This window comes from Bubalus bubalis, chromosome 6, assembly GCF_019923935.1.
Source record: "Bubalus bubalis isolate 160015118507 breed Murrah chromosome 6, NDDB_SH_1, whole genome shotgun sequence".
Taxonomy (NCBI): Eukaryota; Metazoa; Chordata; class Mammalia; order Artiodactyla; family Bovidae; genus Bubalus; species Bubalus bubalis.
The window spans coordinates 28750899-28774287 of NC_059162.1; the positions used below are offsets into that span (position 1 = coordinate 28750899).

Below are 23389 nucleotides of genomic sequence, written 5' to 3' on the forward strand. Positions count from 1 at the left end.
TATGACATTTCTGATAAGTCCTCCAAATTGTTCTCCCTGGAGGTTCACCCTGGTCTCGCAGCCTAAAGCATATTCAAGTTTGCTAAAATCAGAGACACTGAAAGTCAACCGACACCCCGCCCCGTGCGTCCCAGTGGAGTCAGTAAACAGAGATTGATTTCCGCAGCTCAAGGGGGAGGGGATCTAGGGGAATTTAGACACCACCTCCTTTGTGGTTAAGCACAGCACACTGGCTGGCGTCATTCAGCCCTCGTGCGCAGGCGTACTAAGGGTACACCCCCCCCCCTCCCCTTCCTGTGCACGCGCTCGGAGCCTGCAACTCTCGCGAGAGAAGCGAGATTTATTCCTACGTACCGGGCCGTGCTGCTTATGGCGGCGCTGGAGAGGGGGCGCTGAGCTGTTGGGGTGAGTACGACCTCAGGGTCCAATTGGGGGTAGCAGGAAGCCAAGTTAAGGGCGGATGGAAAAATCAAGACAAACAGGAGAGACCTCTGAGTCAGGGTGGGCACTCCTAGAGCTCCGGGTAGATGATACCTCGCCCTGAATCCCCACCCCGGGCTTTTCCACCCGTCCCCCGTTCAACTGTCTAGGCCTCACATCAGGCTGCAGAGCCGAAGTGAAGATTGGAGGCCAGGAGGCAGCGCGTGGTGGTGCTGGTGACTAAAGTGGGGGGAGGGAGCGAAAATGGAGGCACCGACCGCAGCCAAGATGGAGGCAGGGGTGCGGGGCTCGGGCGCGGAGGCTGCTGGGAGTTGTAGTCTGGCTGTTTCCCCCTCAGCCGCTTGGTGGGAGAAACGAGAACTACAAGTCCCGGCGGGCGGGGCGAGGGGGTGGTGGCGCGGTCCTTTGTGTGAGACTGGAAGAGCCGGAGGCGGAGGAGAGCGGCCTACTCTGACTCTGGACACTATAGTTTTTTAGCCATCACCTGCTTGCGGAACTGCCTACTAGTACCAGAACGCAGTGCGGCAGTGGCCCTTCCTTTGTGTATGAACTGAGACCCCGCTCCATCTAAGTTGCTTAGAGACACCTCCTTTCTTCGGCCACTTCTGGCACGGTAGCCCAGCCGAAGTGTCATCTTGATTGCCATTCACCCGGAGCTGTTTATCTTGGGTCTGAACCCCAGCTTTCCCGTCTAACCCTCTCCTTTAGCTTCTTGAGAAAGAGAACCGGCCTCTGAACTTAGGCACAGGGCTCTCACCCCTCTAATTCTAGGGTTAAAACAAACTCTTGAGAGCTCTGTGGCGTTCTTCTTACCACCTTCTCTGGTTCTTACAGTGTAAGAGCCTGGCCCATATTGTGCAATGAAAGGCTTGACTTCGTCATTCTGTGTAGTTTTTTTGGAGCTCTAGTCGCAGACACTTTGAGGTTCTTACCATTCTATCCTAAGTAGGAAATCTTAGTGCCACGGTTCTTTGTGCTTTAAGGTTTTCCTTTGGAAACACCCGGATAGCTCCTCCCTTGCTTAACTTACAAGTAAGGGAGGGAACATTCTAATAAAACAGCCTTCATTCCGCAAATAGAAAAGGCTGAACGTTGTCCGAGGTAATTTCCTGGTTTTGCACCTAAAATGAGCGAAAGAATGTGGTCCTCTTAAACAGTTGGTAGGCAGGATAATAAAGCAGGAGAGGACGTCCAGAGATCCTGTGATAGTTAAATCTTGGAATATTTCCTGTGATGAAGCTTTTTATCAGGATGGTGTGAACTGGCAGCTATTGACTAGAGCTATTAATCTGTAAAATGTAGTGATCAAATTATTGGCCCAAGTATTAAGTTACTGTTTCAAAACGCTGAGTAATTTTCATTTTGAGTTTCTAGAAGGCGAGCATTTTCAATACTACATTGAGGGCCAGTATAATGCCTTGGTGTCCTTTTGGTACTAACCAATATTGGGTATTCATGGTGTGGGTCAGGAGGGGGTTTATATTCTTGAACAGGCATAGGCTTGAGTCATAAAATCTTGAAAATTTTTCAACCTTTTTTTTTTTTTTTTCCTTTTAGCCATAGGCCCGAAATAAAAGAGATGGTAGTGGTTTGAGTGATTTTGCAGCTGCTCTGGATGCTTACCATCGAGATGAGTATTTATAGCAGCTGAGTTGAAAAGTAAAGTATTTGAGGCGCAGAAGATAGGTTTTCCTTTTTTGTAAATAAGTTCTGACTTAACAGGTATGACCTTTAGAGTTTGGTTGAAAATTCTGTTAAATTCCTACCAAATAAAAAATGAGAATGTGAAAACTGACTTGTCCTGCTTTATCTTATTCCTGTTTTCCCTTCTCTCCACTTAAAGGCACACGATGTAGGGCCAACATTTTTAAGATTATTTTTTTCTTTCAAATTGTAAAATACAGAACGGAATTTACCTTTTTTACCTTTTTTTCAAGTGTACAATTCATTAGCATTAAGTTCATTCACATTGTTGTGAGGACCATACTTTTAACAAGGTAGTTTAAAAATGGAAATGCTGTGTGGGCAGATTTTTAAGGAGTTGAATTTAAGGACTGTATTACAAAATAAAAATCTTGATCTTGTAAAATACAAGGTATTGATTTATCATCTTCTCAAAATGGGAACTACTTTGAGATCTTTAACCCAGACTATCTTATGGAGAGCTCTAACTTGTAGGATTTTTCATAATAGAGAATTATAACTAGAAGAATTATAACTATTCTTTAAGACTTAATAGCAGGAGTGTCTTCAGTGGTGATGTTGCTGTGTTGGGAGTAACTTGTTTTCTTGAATCCCATCATTTCTTGCTGTTAAATACTTTCTGCCAAATTACGATTTTTAAAAATTTCTTTGTCTTGTATTGGAGTGTTTTCCACTTGCATGTATGAGTGTCTAGTTAAAAAACTGAATAATTCAAAACATTTTTTCCATTTACTTAGATGTTTCTCTTGTGATACATTTTTTAGAGGTATTAAACTGAGTACGGTGCATTGAAAGATTATTTTGGAAGCATTATATGCCCTTTAATACTGAGGTAAAACATTAATATATAGTTGAAAATAAATTCAGCAATTTATTCACATTGAACCTGTGGACTATCCATTGGTTTGCAGTTGCAGCTGGTATATAACCAGTTAGTTGTTTGGACTTTACTTATTGGATGTATTGATAGTAAGTGTGAACTGCCAATTGCAAACTCTTTCTATGGGCAAGTTTGCTAGGTACTGCTTCTTTTTATCAGCGAAGGTCTTTGCCCAACGGCCTTACATTTGCTTTTGCTTTATTGGGTATGGCAATGCCTTTTTCCCGTAATTAGTCTATACCTGCTCTGGCCAATGTGGTAGCCACTAGCTTTTGTGGCCTTCGTGCCCTTGAACTGTGTACAGTTCTGAATTGAAATGTGCTGAAATATAAACATTCTATTTCAAGGGATGTTAAAAACATGTCGATTGCCTGTGGGAAGTGATGACATTTGGATTTGGCTAAATAAGATACTTAATTAAAATGAATTTCATTGGTTTCTTTCAGCATTAATATGATTACTAGGATATTTTAAGTTCCATATGTGACTTGTACAGTATTTCTGTTGGACAGTGCTGGTCTGCACTGTTCTGATTTTTGTGTCTGGAGCATTTCTTCAGCTTCTTGCCACACTGCTGTTTGTCCTATTTCAAAGTATTAGTGTATATAAAAGAAGTTAAGTGATGGGAGGGTATAATTTTAAGTGTCTAGTAATCACAATTGTTTTTACTACAGTGAACCTATATATACAAAAAGATAGTTGCAGCAGTTTGATAGTCTTTTATTTCCACTCAACATGGTGATAACTTAAATTGTTTTGAGGTGGTTAATTATCTAAATTTTTATCACTTTCCTTAGATCCCAAAGTGAAACTGAAAACTTATTTTATATAAAATTAAACTTGTCTTGAGTTACTGCATCAGGAAATATGAACTGAGGGGGAAAAAAGAATTAGGAACTTCGGAGTTAAGGCAGGAATGAGTATTGGTCATAAATCAACAGAGAACCTTTTCAGTTCCATGCTGTCTATTTGGGTCTTTGCTGTTGTTTTCAATGAAAGTAATTTAAACAGAATGGATTAGGTGGAGAGACTTAAAGACTGGTTTATCATTTCTTTAACATTCTTCCCAAGTGAATGCTGTACAGACTTTGAGTGTACTTTGTCAAAATGATAAACTAGGTTATATGATAACACTTTAGATGAAGTAATGCTGTAAAAATGTACTGGTTCAACATATGTATTATTTTAGTCCCTACTGTGTGCCTGGCTTCAGCTAGCTCTTTGAGATAAAGCAGCCAACTAGAGGAGACAGTAAGACAGGTGATGATAATTTTAAGGAAGGTGAAATAGGGCATGACTGTTTGGATTTTCAGTTCAAGTAAAAGAATTGGCGTTAATTGCTAAAACAGCAAGGCATAGTTGTTGATAATTAGTGGTGATAGTGTTCCCATACAGAGCAAAGGGAAAGAAGTTAATTGCCTAGTGGTCAGGAAGACTCTCAGATTCACATTTAAATTGCTCCTTAGTTTTTGTGGTTTTTTTGGCCACACTGCAGTATATGGGATCTTAGTTCCCCGAGCAGGAACCAAACCCATGCCCACTGCAGTGGAAGCACAGAGTCTTAACCATTGGACCAACCACCAGGGAAGTCCCCTAGTTTTTTAAATTAGTGCTCTGTATATCAAGTGTCTGGGGACAGGGGGGTACGGGGGATGCTGTAGGGGGTACACTTAGGATTAAAGCAAAATTATTTGTCAGTACCACCCATGAATCTAATAATCTTGGCATAAGTGAAGAGCCAGTTTATTTCAATTCCAGGTGGGTGTCTTTTTTCAAAGACACTTCAAAACTTCTTGGTTGGATGATTAAGACTAGTTCAGTAAAGACAAAATTTTTTACAGTTGGTAGAACTGTATACCAACTTGAATTGTCTTTTGCTTATTATCTATCATTGTCTTTTTGCTATATTAATTTCTGCTATGGTAAGTTAGCAGTACCTAGTAAGGTGCTAAAGTGGGCTGTGATAAAGAAAGAAACTTGAGTTTGTCTCTCAGAAATTTGAAGCGTGTTAAAGGAACACGATACATAAACTGTAAACCAAGTGCAGAAAATTTGGTACCAAAAAGAATGATGCCAGCAGTGGGAGTTAATGCCCCCTTTAGTGGGAATTAGGTAATCTGTGCTAGAATAGTCAAGAAAGGATTTTTTTTTTTTTTTTTTGTAACATTTAAGATAACAAAATATATACCTTGTGGCGAGACCCATATGCACAAAGAAATCTCCCAAGAGTTATGTTTTAAGAATTAGGAAGGAAAATGTACCAATCTAGAAGAATTGGAGAGCAGAAGAAAGATGTAAAGTAGAACAAAACACACCTTGAGTAATGGTGGTTAAATGCTGGCTGGAAGTCAGAAACACCTTGGGGAAATGGGTGGAAGAGGAAAATATCCCAGTGCCTAGGACCTAAACCCAGTTAAATTTGATTCTCATGTTGGGATCCAGGCTTTGATTCCTCACGCACCCCCCACCCCAAGTTGTCCGGGTGAGTTGGATTTGCAGTCAGGATTAAGAAATTCCCATTTAGAGTGCTGGGAAAATCACTGAGGCCTTTGGACAAGGAGATGAGTGAGAAGAAATTGGAATTTTAGGTAAGTCATTCTGGTAGTGTTATGTGACAGAATGTGGGAAGAGTTGATACTGAAGTTAGCAAATGTGTTGTCTGACTGGACAAACAGGTCATTTAGAACAAAAGATGAATAGAAAAGATACCTTGAAATATTGATAAGACTTGCACCATTGGATGTGTAGATGGAGACGAAGGACTCGAGGGTCGTTACAGAAGTGGCCCGGAGTCAGGACGCCAGTCAGGTTACTGTTTGAGTGGGGACTGGACATAGTCTTCCCAGTGATTGGAGAACCATTGCTCAAAGAAGCGTCTAGTCTGGGTAATAGGTGAATGATCCAAATAAAACTGAAAGATTGAACAAATGTAACATTTGATATTTGAAGTTACAGTATAAAGTCATGGAATATTTACCCAATGGCAGTAGATCAGCTGTTACTGAGTTTTCATTTTGCATTGTAGAAACTGAAATTCAGGGAGATTAAATAACTTTGTTTGTAGCATTTACTGGTGATTAGTATTGAGCTCTCCTCCTCTAAGCTGTTTCACCAGCTCTGACCTCACCTTGTAGTCATTCTGATTTCTGATGTTCTTCAAATAAACTGTCCATTTCTCCGCATATCTAAAACCAAATCCTCCTTTACTTTTCCCCATATGTCATTTTGGTTAACAGCACCATTTTAGCTAACATTTGAGGCACTGCAAAATAATCATTTTTGTACAGCTAATAAAAGCACAATTTTGTGGTGAAATAGACATTTCATTTCTCTCTCGTTTTCTCAATTGTTTCTCTTCTCAAGACATTTCTTACCTGCTTATGACAACAACTCAAATGAGATATCTGTTTCCTTCATGAAGTCATCTCATAGGATTTCAGGACTTCATACCGTTTCATCAAGAATTAACGCTCTCTGTTTCTTGTTATATGTCAAGTTGAAATGCTTCATAATCTGGCTCTGGTACATCTGTCAAACCATATATCTCATTTCACTTGAACCCAGCACTCTGTTCTAGCCAGGCTAGTCTATTGATTCCTCTGAAACAACACACCACACTTGTTGTAACAGTCATTCACAAATAAAGCTCCCTTGATGTCGGGTATAGAAAATCAAATACATGGTCTCTGCTCTCAAGGGACTTATGATTTAATTGTGTATTCTGGTTTGGTTTATGTTATAGTTTATGCCTAGGATACTCAACTATTTTCTTTTTCTCAAAAATCTGCCCATTTCTCCTAATTAAGCTGAAATAATGCCACCTCTTTAAAAGCCTCTGACCATGTAGCTTTAATGCCCAGATAGTGATGAATAAACCATAAGTAGTAGTTCTCAAATAGTATGTCAGTAGTAGATATCCATATATTAGTTGAGCAGATTAATTTTCAATATTTTGTCCTATAATCTAATTTTTTTCTCATGTGTAACTCTGTTTTTCAATGAGTATAAATTCTCTGATGACAGGAAATTCGTTCATATTTTCCACAGTTCATAACACAGTGCTAGGTAGTTATAAAACACTACATTAAGTAGAACATTATATAACTGAATTTATTTGTGGGGAAGGCACATCAATAAGGAATGCGCAATAATTTCAGGGTTTGAGTGTACAGTACCACAAAAGGTATCCATTAACACTTGAGAGATTGCCTAAGTGATGAATGTGTATGCTTCCAAGTTTTCTGCATTGCTTGATTCTAAGTTAATGAGATGAGCTTTTCCCTCTACCTACCTTCTATCCCTGATTATTTACTTAATGTTTTAATTTCTTATCTCTAGTATGAAGTGTAACAGAACAGACTTTACCACCTGAAACTGCTGCTTCAAGTTCAGATCAGGCAAGGAACAAACCTCGAAACAACCAACAAGACCAAAGAAGAGTACACTTAAGTTGAAGACACAACACTTGATCTGAAACAAGAAGTTTGTGCCTACTCAACAGCTTTGAAAGAGCACTTCCCAACGCTGCTAGTAGTCTTTGTTTTCTTCAGTGCTGTACTGTGAGATTGCCCGGTGCAGCAGCAGTTGTATTCTTTATTAGCTTGATAGATCGTTTTCTCTCGCTCTTTTTTTTTTTTTTTTAATACTAGCAACTTTCATTCTTTGAAACGTCTGCTGAAAAAGAAGAATCAGCAAATACTACTGAAAGTGCAATATTTGATTATCACTGCGAGGTAGGTTTATCTTTTCCTATTGGCAAGAGTTAGTTTATAGTTCTGGATTTCCTAATTACTTGGTTAAGTATAAAATCTTAATCTACTTGCTTCTAAAAGTATTCTGAAAACAGTTTATATTTTTCAACTCTTCATCTGAAAATATCAACGCTAGTTTATTTTATTTAACTTAATTGTCTTTTCTTAGATGAGGACAGTATTTATGGCCAGAACTGGGATTTTTTCACCCAAGATGATATTTATTCATATATGCAGATCTCTTGATTTCTTGATCTCATAGAAAACTCCATTGGTACTATTTAGAAATTAGGGCTTCAGAAAGGAAAGCCCTTTGCAGTCTTATTTGTGGTAATCTTGGGTAAAGAAAATCTGCAGGAAAAGGGATGTTTGAAGGTGAGTAGTACTTTGTTAAGAGAGAGAAGGGTCTTGGGTAGAGATCTAAAGATAACTTCAGCCGGCTTCCCTGGTGGCTCAGAGGTTAAAGCGTCTGCCTCAAATGCGGGAGACCCAGGTTCAGTCCCTGGGTCGGGAAGATTCCCTGGAGAAGGAAATGGCAACCCACTCCAGTATTCTTGCCTGGAGAATCTCATGGACAGAGGAGCCTGGCAGGCTACAGTCCACGGGGTCGCAAAGAGTTGGACACGACTGCGCGACTTCACTAGAGATAACTGAATGAACCGATCTGGGGAAATCTGAAAGCCCATGATGTATATTGAGTAGTCTGTTATGAACAGAGTAGACAATACAGGTTTATGGGGCAGAAAGAGTAACTGGAAAGGGATATTTGCTGGACGGTTCTAAAGGGCCCACTATATTTGACTTTATTCTTCAGGAAAGATATCAGCTGTTTATAAGCAAGGACTTAGTGGATTTTGTAGTTCAAACCTAAAATAGTTTATTAATTCAGATTTTAAAGTTATATATTCACAAGTGTATCTTTAAAAGACGAACGGTACTGCTTTTAAGGGATAGGTTGACAATGGGAAGATGTGTTACAAACAGTGGACAGAGTGGAGGGAAGATAAAAGCTAGGGTAAAGACTGAGAAAAAGGCAGACACTGCATGCTTTAATGGTAGAAGTAATAGTACTGGTGACCAGTTGAATGTGAAAATGAGGTTGGAGGGAATTCATTTAGTCTATCCAGTTGTCCAAGTTAGAAACCTTTGTTCATAGAAATAGAGAAGTTCAAGTGGGGACTTGTGGAAATCTTATTTTGTTTGTAAGATATTAATCTAAAGTTGAGAAAATATTGTAATATGGAATGCTCAACAGTGGTTGTTTGGGGGAGGTAGGATTGTGAAGGGCAGTTGTTCTTTTAAATCTTTAGTTTCTAGATTTTCTGAAATCAGAAATAAAGACTTGGAATTCAGAAAGGAGTCATCAATTTATAGGTAATTCAGGAAGAAATGCCAAAGAGAAGAGTGTTTAAAGAAATAGAGGTAGCCAGGAAGGAATGCCAAGGAAGATAATTTCGGGGAGCACTTGGTAGTAATCCTTTTGTAAAATGCTTGCTTCTCTGGCAGCTCAGCGGCAGACAGCCTGCCCACAATGCAGGAGGCGAGGGTTTGATCTCTGGGTCTGGAAGATCACCTGCAGGAGAAAATGGCTACCCATTCCCGGTATTCTTGCCTGGGAAATCCCATGGATAGAGGAGCCTGGTGGGATACAGTCCGTCGGTCGCAGAGTCGAACCCGACTGAGGGACAAGAGCATGCATGCATTGATCAAATCAGATAGGGAATGAAAACAGATCATTCTTAGATTGTTGTCTTACAAAAGCTTCATTACTGTTTCAAAAAGCATCTGGACCCATATCTACAATTTATTTAAAGGTTGAAAGCTTAATTGTGGTAATCACCTTAACTGTGAACCAGCATTATTTCTTAATTTAGAACTACCAGTAATACCAGTTTATTTAAAGTACCCATAAACATTTAGTTACTTAGTTTTAAGGCTATTTCACCACTTGCTTTTTCTGTTTGTTTCCTTCTCCCTCCTTGTCTGACTTTTTAAAAATAATTTTAGACTCCTACCAATTGTGCTGAGTTAGATAAAATAATGGAGATTGAAATTGCGCAGCTTTTTATTCAGAAGGGTAAAAGACAAGATGCTAGAGCTTTAATTGCTTTGACATGAATTGTGGAAATGGATTTAAAGCAGAAGTGCTTTTTGTTTAACCTAATCTTTGTATTCTTTTTACTCTATCTAGTAAGCAGTTTAGTTTACAATACATAGGCTAAATACTAATACAGTAAATATTTACAAACAGATAAATGAGTGGGGATATTGACATTAAAACATGTTCTCATTGTACAGTTGTGAATTCCAATTAAAAGGAGTGCAGCTAACAAAACAGATTTGGTAATGCAGTAGATCACCGATTTTTTTATTTTTATTTTTATTGGAGTATAGTTGGTTTACAATATTACGTTAGTTTCTTGCTGTACAGCAAAGTGAATCAGGCATACGTATACATATATCCACTCTTTGTTACAGATTCCCTCCCCATTAAAATCACCACAGAGCATTGAGTAGAGTTCCCTGTGCTATACAATGGGTTCTCATTAGTTATCTATTTTATATTCAATAAATAGTAGCATATATATGTCAGTCCCCATCTCCCAATTCATCCCACCTTCCGTACTCCCTTGATAACCATAAGGTTACTCTCTACATATGAGAGCCACGTTGAAGAGATGTTTGTTTTTTGTTGTTGTTGTTTTTTTAACAGTTTAAAGTAGTACATAATTAGGAATGAATAAATATTGAAGAGTGGGATTGACCCTAAAAAGTACCAAGAAAGAATGAGGTTTATAAGAAATTTGGTTGGCATGTAAAGACAGACATGGATTGTTTTGGTGAGTATTTTGATCAAGACAGTTTAAGATGACAGAAGGAAAGCAAAGCTAGAAACATTAAAAGAAAACTAAAGCCCCCAGTGAATCAGATGACGGGGTAGCTTGCTGCAGTGTGCTAGTAGTTAATGGAGACCCGTGACCAGGAACTTTACATGTCTTGATTGATTTTCAAAGTCAGGTGTGCAAACTTTCAAGCTTGTTCTTTGTCCCTATCAAAAGTCCAGGAGCACAAAATAAAAAATTTTCAGTAAGATTTGACAGAGTATCTCATGATAGCATAGTGATCAGTATGCAGAAATATAGATTGCATAATAAACATTAAAAGACTTTGAATAATGGACTGATTTTCAAAGGGGTCTCCATATATGTGCTGCCAGATTCTATCCTCCTTCCATTTCAAGATTTAGTAATAAGTAGTTATGTGTATATTTATGTATAAGCATCATTCCAGGGTTTTTGTATGAAGTAACTAACCCTATTAGGTTAGTTTTTTCTTTAGTAATGAATGATCAGTTATAAGAAATAGGAGAAGGAGAAAACCTGATTTTACTGATTTATTAAGAAGTAATACAGAGGATTTTTTTTTCCTAGTTATATGAAGTTACTGAAACTTTTTAGTCTACGGAATCAAGAAACATAATCACTCAGTGCTGTGTGTATTATATTATTGGTCACAGTACAATAAGAGAAGTAGTGGCATGTCCCTCAGTGGATAGCTATTTAGAACATATCCAGAACACAGCAGTTAGTCTGAAAAACGGTTGCATTCAGAAAACTGAAAGGAGCAGAGGAAGCTAAGGGAAGGTATGTTTAGATTAAGAAAACAGTAATTTTCTAAAACCGTTGTACAGTGAAATAGATTGGGGTTTTTTTGGTAAGAGTTTATTTGAACATTTATTGATTTCAGCCGGGCAGTGGCAAACTGGAAGTGGTAAGGAGTGCTCCTACAATAGGAGCAGGGGAGAAGACTTACAGAGAAAAAGTGGAAGCGAGGACGTTATTATTGTCTGTAGCTTAAAGCCCAGTTGTCTGATTAGGTGACCTTGGTTTATTTTTGTTTGTTTTTTAATTTTTATTGGAATATAATTGTTTTACAATGTTTAGATTTGTTATATCGCAAAGTGAATCAGCTATAAATTTAGAAATATCCCCTCTTTTGGATTTCCTTACCATTTAGGTCACCACAGAACATTGAGTAGTTTTCTGTGCCAGTAGGTTCTCATTAGTTATCTATTTTATACATAATATCAATAGTGTAAATGTGTCCATTGCAGTCTCCAATTCATCTGATTCCTTCTCCCCTTGGGAAAGGGCTGCTGCTGCTGCTGCTAAGTCACTTCAGTCGTGTCCGACTCTGTGTGACCCCATAGACGGCAGCCTACCAGGCTCTCCCGTCCCTAGGACTCTCCAGGCAAGAACACTGGAGTGGATTGCCATTTCCTTCTCCAATGCATGAAAGTGAAAAGTGAAAGTGAAGTCGCTCAGTCGTGTCCGACTCCTAGCGACCCCATGGACTGCAGCCTATCAGGCTCCTCTGTCCATGGGATTTTCTACCTTTTCTAAACTAATTAGAGCCAAGCAGACTAGGTTAGGAGAAACAACTCAAGAAATGTTGCAAGAAGTCTAAACTTGGACTTGGTGATGTTTGTTGTGTTCACTACTGTACAGGTAGAACCTAGAACAGCACTGCCGCATTGTAGGCGCTCATCATGGTTTAGTGCATAAAGCAGTGGTTAAGAATGTGAGTGGTGGAGTGAGAAGGGAGTACTGGATTCTGTTCCCATTTACCAATTTTACCTCTGTGTCCTTAAAACACCCTCTAAGTATTTTCTCGTCTGTGAGTATTAAAGTAGATTTTAATGGTCTTTTCGTTTTTAAATACCAGTTGAAATCATATAAATATTTTTTGCTGTTATATAAATTACTGTGACTTATTGACCCATTGTTAAACTTGAGAGTGTTTCTAGAAATTTGTTATTAAAACATTTTAGTGAACACATTTTGCATGAAGCCTTGTCCACATTTCACATTTCCTCAGGATAGGTTTCCTGCAGTAGAATTATTAAGGAAAACACCCCCATGTTTTGGTACATGTGGTTAAATTGTATTTCAGAAAGATTACACCAGTTTACCACCATGAAAAAATATTAGCATGTTCTTAACCTACTTCCTCAATATTTTTTAAATCTTTTCTTTGGTAGTTTGATAAATGAATAATTTGCTTTATCTAAATATTTGCTTGCCATAATTGAAGCTTATATATTTTGTCTTTAATGAATATTCTTTTAAGACTAATTTATTTGTCTTCCACAGTTCAGCAAATGAGTGCTTACTATGTGCTAAACACTGTGCAACACTGGAGATTTAGCTTTGAATAAAAAGTAACCTGTTCTCATGAAGCATATATTCTAGTAGTTTAATTCTTACCTGATTTGCTTAAGTTCTTTAACGGTGCACTTACATATTTACATGTGCTTTTGTTCTCTTTAGGTTTGAGAATAAAAGTTTATACTTCTTACATAATCGAACATCGATCCTTTCCCTTGCACCTTTTTCTTTTGACTTTAAATCTAGAAAGTCCCCTTTCAAAAATCTTTATAAATACATTTATATTTAATATTGTTAAGACATTTAACACAGTTCATCTGAAATATACTTTTTGTGTGCTGTGAGTTGAGCAACTATAGATTTTTCCACCTATTTTTTTAAAAAGCCAAATAACATTTATATACTGGTTCATTCCTCCCACCACCACCTCCTTTTTTTTGTCTTTAATTTTTTATAAACAAGCATCTGTTGCCGAGCTACCTGCTTTTTCCATTGAATTTCTTTTTTTATGTAATTGTTTGGTTTTATATGCTTTTTTCTTTTTTAAATGACCTACCATATTGTCTAATGGTGCTTTCTTTAAAGTTTTGTTGGTGGTTGTTTAAAAAAGAATTTAAGTATATTAGGAATTTTATTAAGGGTTAACATACTCTCTTATCTAAAGTTGCTTGAATAATACATGATTTTCCATTTTTAAAAAGTAGTTCTCAAATTGGATAAAGGGTCGAGAAAAAAATTTAAGATACTAGGAGAAAAGAGACGTTCTGTTTCAATTCTGTTTGATGTGCACATCTAAAAGTGCGATGAGACTCCAGCAATACAGCCTAAATTCCAGTACCCTCCCTGGGGAACAGTTTAGTCTTAGAAGGAAATGACAGCTGTAATCCCTTCTGATTTTGGTTCATTTTCCCTTAGGGTGAGAAAAATGAGTTACTACCTTCTACGTTTAGCTAGACTGCTAGGACTGGAGATGTGGTTTTTGCAGCTTGCTGGCCTATGTATTACAGATCATATCATTGCATTCTTACTTGAATGGTTAGAACTATAGTCTAAACATGAAAAAAACAGAGATTGAAAGTCATGATCTAAGTCAGTGATGGTGAAATAGTGGTTTTCAAATTAATTTGAAAATGTACATGTGTATATTTTTATATATTGTGTGATTATACTTTACTTGCATTACAAAGCAGTGGCACAAATAGGACAAAGTTAAAATAAGCAGTGTTATAAAAGTAGTTTACCTGGTAACAGAAACTTCCCAGCCTCACCCAAAATACATATCTGGATGCTTAGTTTGTAAGTGTTTAATTTAAAAACTTTATTCTATCATGAATTAATATCTAAGGCACAGTATGGATTTTGTGTTTTATCACTTCTATTGCTGGCATAAGTATCACAGTCTTGATCTTAGTTTTTTTGAGACTTGTCAGATCTCATTAATGGTGATTTATTTCATAATGTGGAAGTACAAGAACTAATGCTTGGATTAGAAGTGTTGGCTCCCAGTACTCTGCCTTTGCTTGCTTTATTAGCATTATCTTCTATCTAAGATTCTTCTCTAGGAATCTTTCTCAACACTTTTTCTATTTGTGAGGGCAGTTTAATTAAACTAGATAACTAAATTTGTATGTGCACTTAGTTGGGGAAGTGTAAATTTAATATGCTGAAAGTAAATAAAGGAGGGCTTCACTGTCAATCTCTGGTGAGGCTCTCCACTCAACCTCAGAATACTTTATGTTTGATCTGTGATATGATCTGACAAAGCAATTCAGCAAAGCCTTTTCTATAAATACATAATAACCATTTTAAAAAGCTAATTGTTATCTCTTGACAAAATATATTTATTCTAGTTAGGATTCTTTCTTCCTACACACCATTGAATTATCCTGTGTATAACCTTCTTTAGGGAGACAAGTGATTAAGAATATTGGATTCTGTGTGAAGTTGTGAGACATTTTGAAGACTTTGGGTTCAATTGTCTCACTGTAGCAACTGCCAGAGTCCTTACAGCATCTTAAAAATTATAAATGTTGTGGATTAGGGATTAAGTAAGTGCTTTAAAAATGCATTTCAGTTTGACCTTTTAATGTTAGTGCTATAATTTATTTTGTTGATAGAAATCTGGTTAAATGATTTCTATTTTGCTAAAGTAACCTAATGGTAAAGGTAAAGATACACAGGTTGACTGTCAAATGTGTTAAATTTTTATTGATGATAGTTATAAACATTGTGTTATGTTATCACAGCTGTTTGAGATGGAGAACGTTTTTACTGTGTCATCCGATCCTCATCCCCCTCCTGCAGCCCCTCCTTCACTTTCTTTACCTTTATCTTCATCTTCTACCTCATCTGGGACTAAAAAACAAAAGAGGACCCCCACGTATCAGAGATCTGTAAGTCAGGGAAGCAGTCATCCTAGCTTTTTTTCTTTGTGTTAAGAGCATGACTAAGAAGCATCACTCAGTTTGATTGAAATACCCTGCAAACTTACTTTCTAACTTCCCTAAGCATTTCCTTCACCTTGAATCTTGAAAGGTAAGTTTAGTAGCTTAGGGCTTGCTACTCAGAGGGTGTCCAGGAAGTAAAAGCATCGGTATCCCCTTGGGAATTTGTTAGAAATAGATCATCTCAAACCCCTGCCAGTGAATCAGATTTTGTATTTTAACCAGATCACTGGGTAACTTCACTTTGACATGCCCTAGTTTAGAGTCTATATCGTACATATGGTTTTGAATCCTCTGTCATTTGACTTTTGTAAGTCATTTAATCTCAGTGTCTATTTCATCATTAGTAGAATAGGGACAGTATTACATTCTCCTGAGCTTTTGTAAAAATTAAATGAGTTAACACATCCAGCACAAAACAGTGTCTACCATGAAAGAACTGGAACTAACCACCTGTAGATGTGATGGCTTTGTCTTGCATGATTTGGCTATCCCACACAGTGTTTAACTACTTGAAACTTGGGTTTATGTTTCTATAATTTCAGTGGTCTCTTTTTCCTAATGAAAAATATTCTTATTAATGCCCAACATCAAACAAGTGAAAATGCTTATGAGTCAAATTTTCAATGAAAAGGTCTAAAACTAGTTGTAAAGATGTAGATATGTTGCTATAGTAGATCAGTGATAGACCTAACCTTCCCTAGGGATTTTATCCTGTGTCCTGCTTCACTTAAATAAAATGAAATACACACTGTGATAGACAGTATCTGATGATTAAATAGGTCCCAGTACATTGTATTTAAATAGCCCCTCTTAAAGAGTGTTTTATTTTGCTTTATCTAATCATAGAAACAAATGACAGTATTTGGAGATTCCATCAGTGTCTGAAACAAATGAAAAGATTTCTTTTAATTGTGCCTGTGAAGTGATTGATAATTTTTAGGATTGAAGAGCTTTTGTTGTCTTGGAGTACTTAGAAAACTCTTGTCTAACTCACTGTTTTCAGTCGTCTTCCATTAAAAGACCTGAGCATGCATGCATTTTCTAGTTTGAAATAAGTATTGCATAGAAGGTTTCTTTTATTCTTTTTACTAACTTAAGTAATTGCCTTCAAGATGCATGGCTTACCAAATAGCATCAAGGTTTCTATTTATCTTTCAAAATAAGTATTAATAAATTCCTTAATGATATGTCTTGGTAGTTTGGTTTTCCATCTCGTGAATATTTAGTTACCTTTGTCCTGATGTTGTTTTAGTAATTTAATTAAAGGCAGCTTTTACTTATGTGGTTGCTTTGTCTTAATATTTAAACTCCAGAAATTTGATTTGTGGGAAGTGAAAATCCTACCATAAATTGGGACGGTTCCCCAAAATAATTTGAATTACTTCCTCTGAAATGTTTTATTGGCTAAATTAACATTTCATTAATAAAAACACATAATCTTCCCTTTACTTGTATTACCTTTATTTTCTTTGCCTTTTCATATTAAAAGTTCGGTGATTTGTTAATCAGACGTAGTATGCTACAGAGAGAATGTACAGATCTGTATGTATTGAGTTCTTTCTCTTTTTAAAACAGATGAGCTTTGATCCAAACCTTCTCCACAACAATGGACATAATGGGTACCCCAATGGTACTTCAGCAGCACTGCGTGAGACTGGGGTTATTGAAAAACTGCTAACCTCTTACGGATTTATTCAGTGTTCAGAACGGCAAGCTAGACTTTTCTTCCACTGTTCACAGTATAATGGCAACCTGCAGGACTTAAAAGTAGGAGGTAATTTGTCAGTTCTCCTTTTTATAAAACTGATCCCAAATTTTTCTTGCATATCAACTTATTCCTGACAGTGCTATGGTTTTGGCCTTTTCATTGTACCAATTACTGAAGTTTGTCTATATAAATCAGCAGAATCCTGATTTCACTTGTGGTGGTGATCTTTTTGAGGGATGAAAGAGTTATTGAGTAAAAGATACCTTTGAATATTTTTTAAGTAAATACTCGGTAGATTTGTTACTCCCATAATAATGATTGTTTGGCTATTAGGTTTTAAGCCAGTAAAATAAAACTTTTATATTGTTAGTTTTAATTGTTTTGCCAGGTCCTAGTTTGGGTAGTAGCTGAAAAAAAATAACTCCGATGTCACCATTGAACTATATGGAAATTTTGGCTGACATCATAGAAATTACTTTCATGTGTAGAAAAAGTGTGGCTTATTAAAGGACTGAAGTTACAGGGTCTCTGTGTGTGTTATAAAATATCTTTGAGAAAAAAGAGCAATAGTTAACTCATTACTGACCAAGGGATTTTTGCAGAAACCAGTGTCTGATATTTTTATCTTGACTGGCCAGAAATTAATTCTGTTATTTCACTAACACTTTGTGGATTATTGTGTTCAGTAGTTAACACCTGACACACCTGTAAAGGCTTCTCCAGCACCATGAGTTTCATTTTCACTTTATGTATCGGAATCTGTCACTAAGGATTTTTGTGTTTTTGTTGGTCTAATAGTCACATTGTCTGAACTATATTTTGAAGAACTGTTAATCTTCTGAGCCACTAGTATATATGTCTCTCAGATAAAGAATCTGTAAAATTCACCAAAAAATTCTTCACTCAAAATTTTGCAATGTCATTTTAAGAATTTTTACGGTGATAAACTTGCATTTATAATATACACAGGGTTGGCACAAAAAGAGAGCAAAGTGAATGATAAGGACAGTCATAACTCGTGTAATGAACCTGTGATAAATTTTAAGATCTACCGACTTTGAACAGTGATGTTGATTATCTTTCTCTAAAAATGTATTGATAACGTCTCTGTCAATAATGTGTTAACGTGAATATTTGGCATTCCAAATATTGTATAAGAGTGTTATATTGGTTAATCCTCATTTTACAGATGAAGTAACTGAGGGTATAGAGGGATTTTAAGGTGGGGGGGAGCTTGCCAAATCACATCATCATCACGTATTTGTAGTATGTGTAAGTGCCATGAAAACTAAGGCTGAGATATGACTAACTTAATCTAAAGCAGTGGTTCTGAAACATTAGTGTGTATCAAAGTTACCTACAAGGCTTGTTAAAACATAGATAGCTGTACCTGATGCCCGGAGTCTGTTTTTGAATAAGTCTGGAGTCGGCCCTGAGAATTTACCTGTCTGCTATGCTTCAGGTGATGTTGCAGCTGCTTCCATTGGTCCAGGGACTAGGACTACACTTAGAGAAAAAACTCAAATGCAGCATTAAGTTTAACTCTAAAGTGAGATACCATTTTACCAAAATTAGTTCAACAAATATAACACTCTTTATTTTAGATGATGTTGAATTTGAAGTATCATCTGATCGGCGGACTGGGAAACCCATAGCTGTTAAACTGGTGAAGATAAAACAAGAAATCCTCCCTGAAGAACGAATTAATGGACAAGTTAGTGACTTTGGTGTTTACATTTTCTTAGGGCCCTGAATTTGCTTATCTTTCACATTAGAAAAGGAAGATTCACCCCATCTCCTCAGTTTGCACGCAAGAGAGCTATAGTATATAAAAGTTACTATTTTAAAATTATATCAGAAGCACTGGCATTTCTTGACCTGAAATAAAAATTTGGTCAAGAGTCATTTGGGTTTTTACATATAACCCTAAGTCTATACTTACAGTCAGTTGATGTACTGTAAGTTTGAAACTTGGCAGCATGACATCCTCTGTGGATCATATTAAAATGCATCCCTATGTATAGTATAGAGGATATTAAAATTCAGTTTATATTGAACAGTGCTGCTCCTGAAATGATTAGCAATGGAAATTTTTTTTTTTTTGACTGGTAGGTTGTGTGCGCTGTTCCTCACAACTTAGAGAGTAAATCTCCAGCTGCCCCGGGTCAGAGTCCAACAGGGAGTGTATGCTACGAACGTAATGGGGTAAACTTGTGTATTTTTCTTAAACCTTTGCCTGATCCACCATGTGATCTATAAGCGTACTTTAAAATTCAAAATAGAAAACGTAAGCTGCAGTTGATTAAAAATCAGTTTTAAATTTGGTTTCAAAGAGGCTTTGAGTGCAGCATAATCAAAAACTTTAAAAAGAAAAAAAAATCCATAGGACTTCCAAGTGTCTTAGCTTGCCCAAGTGTGACCTTAGTTAGAACATTAAGGTAAAATGCTTCTTTTACTTACTTTTTGGGGGGGTTGTGGGAAGGGATCTTTTTTCTGGTTTCTTTTAAAGCACTAACTCCAGCTTTTTTGTTTGGAATGCCTTATATAAAAATTGTTTTTTTGAAATGTAACTACAGCCTCTGGGCAAATGCTTCCACGTGTTTAAGCTTTTTGAAGTTGGATTGCTGCTCAGCTGTGGACTCGCAAAAGTCATCAGCACCTTGGAGGGAAAGTGTGTTTATATGAATAAGTTAATGTACTTGTCAAAAAGTCATTTAATTTTAAGAGATTTGGTTTTAAATGCCAGTTTAAGAAGTATTTAACAAAGTAAATCACATTATACAGTGAACATGCATCCTGCAATATAGTAATAATAACTTGTTAATTCACAGGAAGTGTTTTATCTGACTTATACCCCTGAAGATGTTGAAGGGAATGTTCAGCTGGAAACTGGAGATAAAATAAACTTTGTAATTGATAACAATAAACAGTAAGTTCTTTTCTCCCATTTAAGTGTATTTTTTCTTTTTGGAAGTAAGTTTGAAGTGAGTCAAAACCTGACTTGTAAATCTGGATAATTTTCATGATCTTTTAAATTGTTATTCATCAGCTAAACATCTGAGCATCAGTTCTATGGTAAGCACTATGCAGGGTGTCAGAAATAGGAGGATAATTAAAACATGATCAGAACTTTGAAGGATCTCTACTGGAGATCAGTGGAAGTTTTGCCAAACAGCAGTGCTTGAGGCACACTTTGAGATGAGGAGTCACTAGGGAAATGAAAAAAACATTCTGGGTAGAGGAAGTAGCGTTTGGGCAAAATGGCCAAAAGTTTGAGTTGATTGAATTGACTGGATCATAGAAAGATGAAGTTTGAAGTTTATTCATTAGTAGTAACAGGAATCTTTGAAGGATTTTAATTGGGGAAGTATGGTTTCAATTGTTGGAAGTGGTGGGAATGGTAGGCTTTTGGAGAGTAGGGATCCTCTAGATAAGAGGCAGAGATTTGAGAGTTAATATGAAAGATAAGGGTCTAATATGGATAGGCCAGTGGTGGTAGGGTATAGAACTCAAATCACATAAGAGAAAAAAAAAAATGACCAAGTTTAATAACTTGATAGAGGAGTATATTAGATCTAAGGGAAGAGGAGTCCCAAATGCCATTTTTCTTGCTTGGGCTACTAGACAGCTAATGATAGCAGTAACTGGACTTAGGAGGTACAGCAGAAAGATTAAGGATGGGAGAAGAATTACGCTTATTTTTGGCATTTTGAATTTGAGGTGTCTGTGGGTGAAGATATTAAATATGTAGTTGTATGTATAGATCTGAACAAGCTAGTGACAGGCAGGAGATAGAGCTGTTGAATTCCTTGGCATAAGCAGTTAAGGAAAGTGTAGTTAAGAAAGGCCAGGGATGGTTATTTTTACTTTAGACTGAAACAGATAGATATAAACACAAAGGGAACTTAAAAATAGGAGAAAGTGCTGGGAATGGACTTTTCACTGGCAGTACAGAATAAAGTTCCAGTAGTGTGTGCAGAATTATTAGCCTTGAGCTTTACCTCTTGTAAGACTAGAAGAAATCAGATTGAGTTACAGGTATGGATATTAGTAGTTTTAGTCTGAGATCTCAAATTAATCTTAAGTAGGAAACTAGGGAATAGGGCTTGAGGTGGATGGGGAGCCAATGAAAGGGTTTTATTTAATCATAAAGTCTTGAATGTGCTAGCTCTTGTACTAAATATTTATGTACAGTTGTTAATCCTCAGAACAGCCTTACCTGATAAGTCTTCCATGTGTAAAGTGAGGTATGTTCTCATAAAGTGACTTGCCTAAAGTCACACAGCTTTTAAATTGACATTTCAATCCCAAATCTGGCTCTAAATAAGACCTTTTCACTGTAGTGAGTTGCAAAAGCACATAGGATTTTTCCAGCATCTTCTGTTAGTCTGTTAAGTTTCTGAAATAAAAAGGACAATTGGGCTACACTTTGTCCATGAAGAATTAAGGGAAGTAATAGACTAGTAGCTTGGTCTGACGATCTTAAAAACACCACCAACAAATACTCTTCCATCTTATACAGTTTGTGCCATCTTTAAGGGCTTCCTGGTAGCTCAGATGGTAAAGAATCTGCCTGTAATGCAAGAGACCTGGGTTCGATCCCTGGGTTGGGAAGATCCGGAGAAGGGAATGGTTACCCATTCCAATATTCTTGCCTGGAGAATTCCACGGGCAGAGGAGCTTGGTGGGCTACAGTCAGTGGGGTCACTGTCAGATTTACATGCTGCTGCTCAGAGATGGGGACAGTTTAGCAACATGACATCTCTCTTTTCAGTGGAGGTGAATGTCACTTTTTTTTAAAAGCATAGCAAATATCTCCTATAATCACTGCATTTACTCAAGGTTTCTTTGCTGTATAATTGATGGGACAGCTACTAAATTCAGTATTCATTGCAAACAGGACCATCTCTTACTTATCTCTGTTTCCCCATGTTTGTATGCAGTACATAATTCCTACTCAGTGTTTGTTCAAGTAATGGCCTTTCTAAAACCTTAGCATTCCCCATCTGATGGCATCCAATTTGTGGACTTCAACAGCCCAAAAGGAAAACGGTCACATATATATGTGCCCAGTTTCAAAAGCTAGGAAGTTTGGGCACAAGTCCTTTGCATGTGAAGCTATATGAAAAGGATTGTGTATTAGGAAATCTTATATTAGTGATAATGCAGAAGTGTTAAGGGCTTAGAAAACTATTGTTTCTCTACAGTCATCATATCTAACCAGATCAATGCATTTTCCACCCCTCTTTGTTCCCCACTATCCCCACCTGATTCTTTTTTTCCAGTACTGGTGCTGTAAGTGCTCGTAATATTATGCTGTTGAAAAAGAAACAAGCTCGCTATCAGGGAGTAGTTTGTGCCATGAAAGTAAGTGTCATCAAATTTGACAAACTTGAGTTTTTTTCTTTGGCTGTGTTAAGTCTTTCGAACTCAAGTCTTTTGATTTTCCTCTTTGTCTTTCCTTTAAAAAATATTAACTTCAAAAGCAATCTGATTACTAATTATATTCTTTAAAATGGCTGTTTCATTGGTATTAATATTAGACTTTACCAAATAATAATGTTGCCACTTAAAAGCCTTCTTAATTGTAAATTGTAATCATAAATATATATGCTGAATAGTGCATAATATTCCTGCTGTTTTTTTCATATTTGTTTGCCTCTAGGAGGCGTTTGGCTTTATTGAAAGAGGCGATATTGTAAAGGAGATATTCTTTCACTATAGTGAATTTAAGGGTGACTTAGAATCCTTACAGCCTGGAGATGACGTGGAATTCACAATCAAGGACCGAAATGTAAGATAGTTAAATAACTTGATCTTTGACCTTCTTTTAAAGTAAGTAGTTAAAATGTATGAAACACTTAAAATGACATATGTGCCCCCCATGCTCCTTTCTGGTTTAGGGTAAAGAAGTTGCAACAGATGTCAGACTGTTGCCTCAAGGAACAGTCATTTTTGAAGATATCAGCATTGAACATTTTGAAGGAACTGTAACCAAAGTCATCCCCAAAGTACCCAGTAAAAACCAGGTAAATAGTCTTTTTTCAGGAAAGTCATCTTTTGCCTCATCAGAAATAGAGTAATATGGTGTGGTATACAGAAGTTTTATTATATTCAATTAATGTAATTTTGTTTTAAGTATTAAGTATTTAATGTGTAGAGTTAAACTAAATAGGAAACCATTAGTAGGTACATTCATGAATATGTTGTTTGTTTGTTTTAGCTGGGTGATATGGAGAAAGGGACCAAAAAAAAATTGCTGGTTAGATGGGAGGGAAAACAATTCATGT

At 36.8% G+C, this 23389-nt stretch overlaps 1 protein-coding gene across 3 annotated transcripts in view; it reads left to right on the forward strand.

Annotated features, from left to right (window-relative positions):
• Positions 1-245: 245 nt before the first annotated feature.
• CSDE1 (cold shock domain containing E1) overlaps positions 246-23389 on the forward strand; it is a 36093-nt gene continuing 12949 nt past the window's right edge. Inside the window, exons 1-10 of one of the 3 annotated variants that reach the window (XM_006064802.4) lie at positions 246-405; positions 7364-7758; positions 15191-15337; positions 16967-17165; positions 18704-18813; positions 19212-19304; positions 19931-20028; positions 22385-22466; positions 22765-22893; positions 23003-23128. In XM_006064802.4, coding sequence (XP_006064864.1) covers positions 15200-15337; positions 16967-17165; positions 18704-18813; positions 19212-19304; positions 19931-20028; positions 22385-22466; positions 22765-22893; positions 23003-23128 — 975 coding nt within the window. In that variant the 5' untranslated portion in view covers positions 246-405; positions 7364-7758; positions 15191-15199. The remainder of the gene's footprint in view (positions 406-7363; positions 7759-15190; positions 15338-16966; positions 17166-18703; positions 18814-19211; positions 19305-19930; positions 20029-22384; positions 22467-22764; positions 22894-23002; positions 23129-23389) is intronic. The other 2 variants (XM_006064803.4, XM_006064804.4) reach the window with 2 other exon arrangements.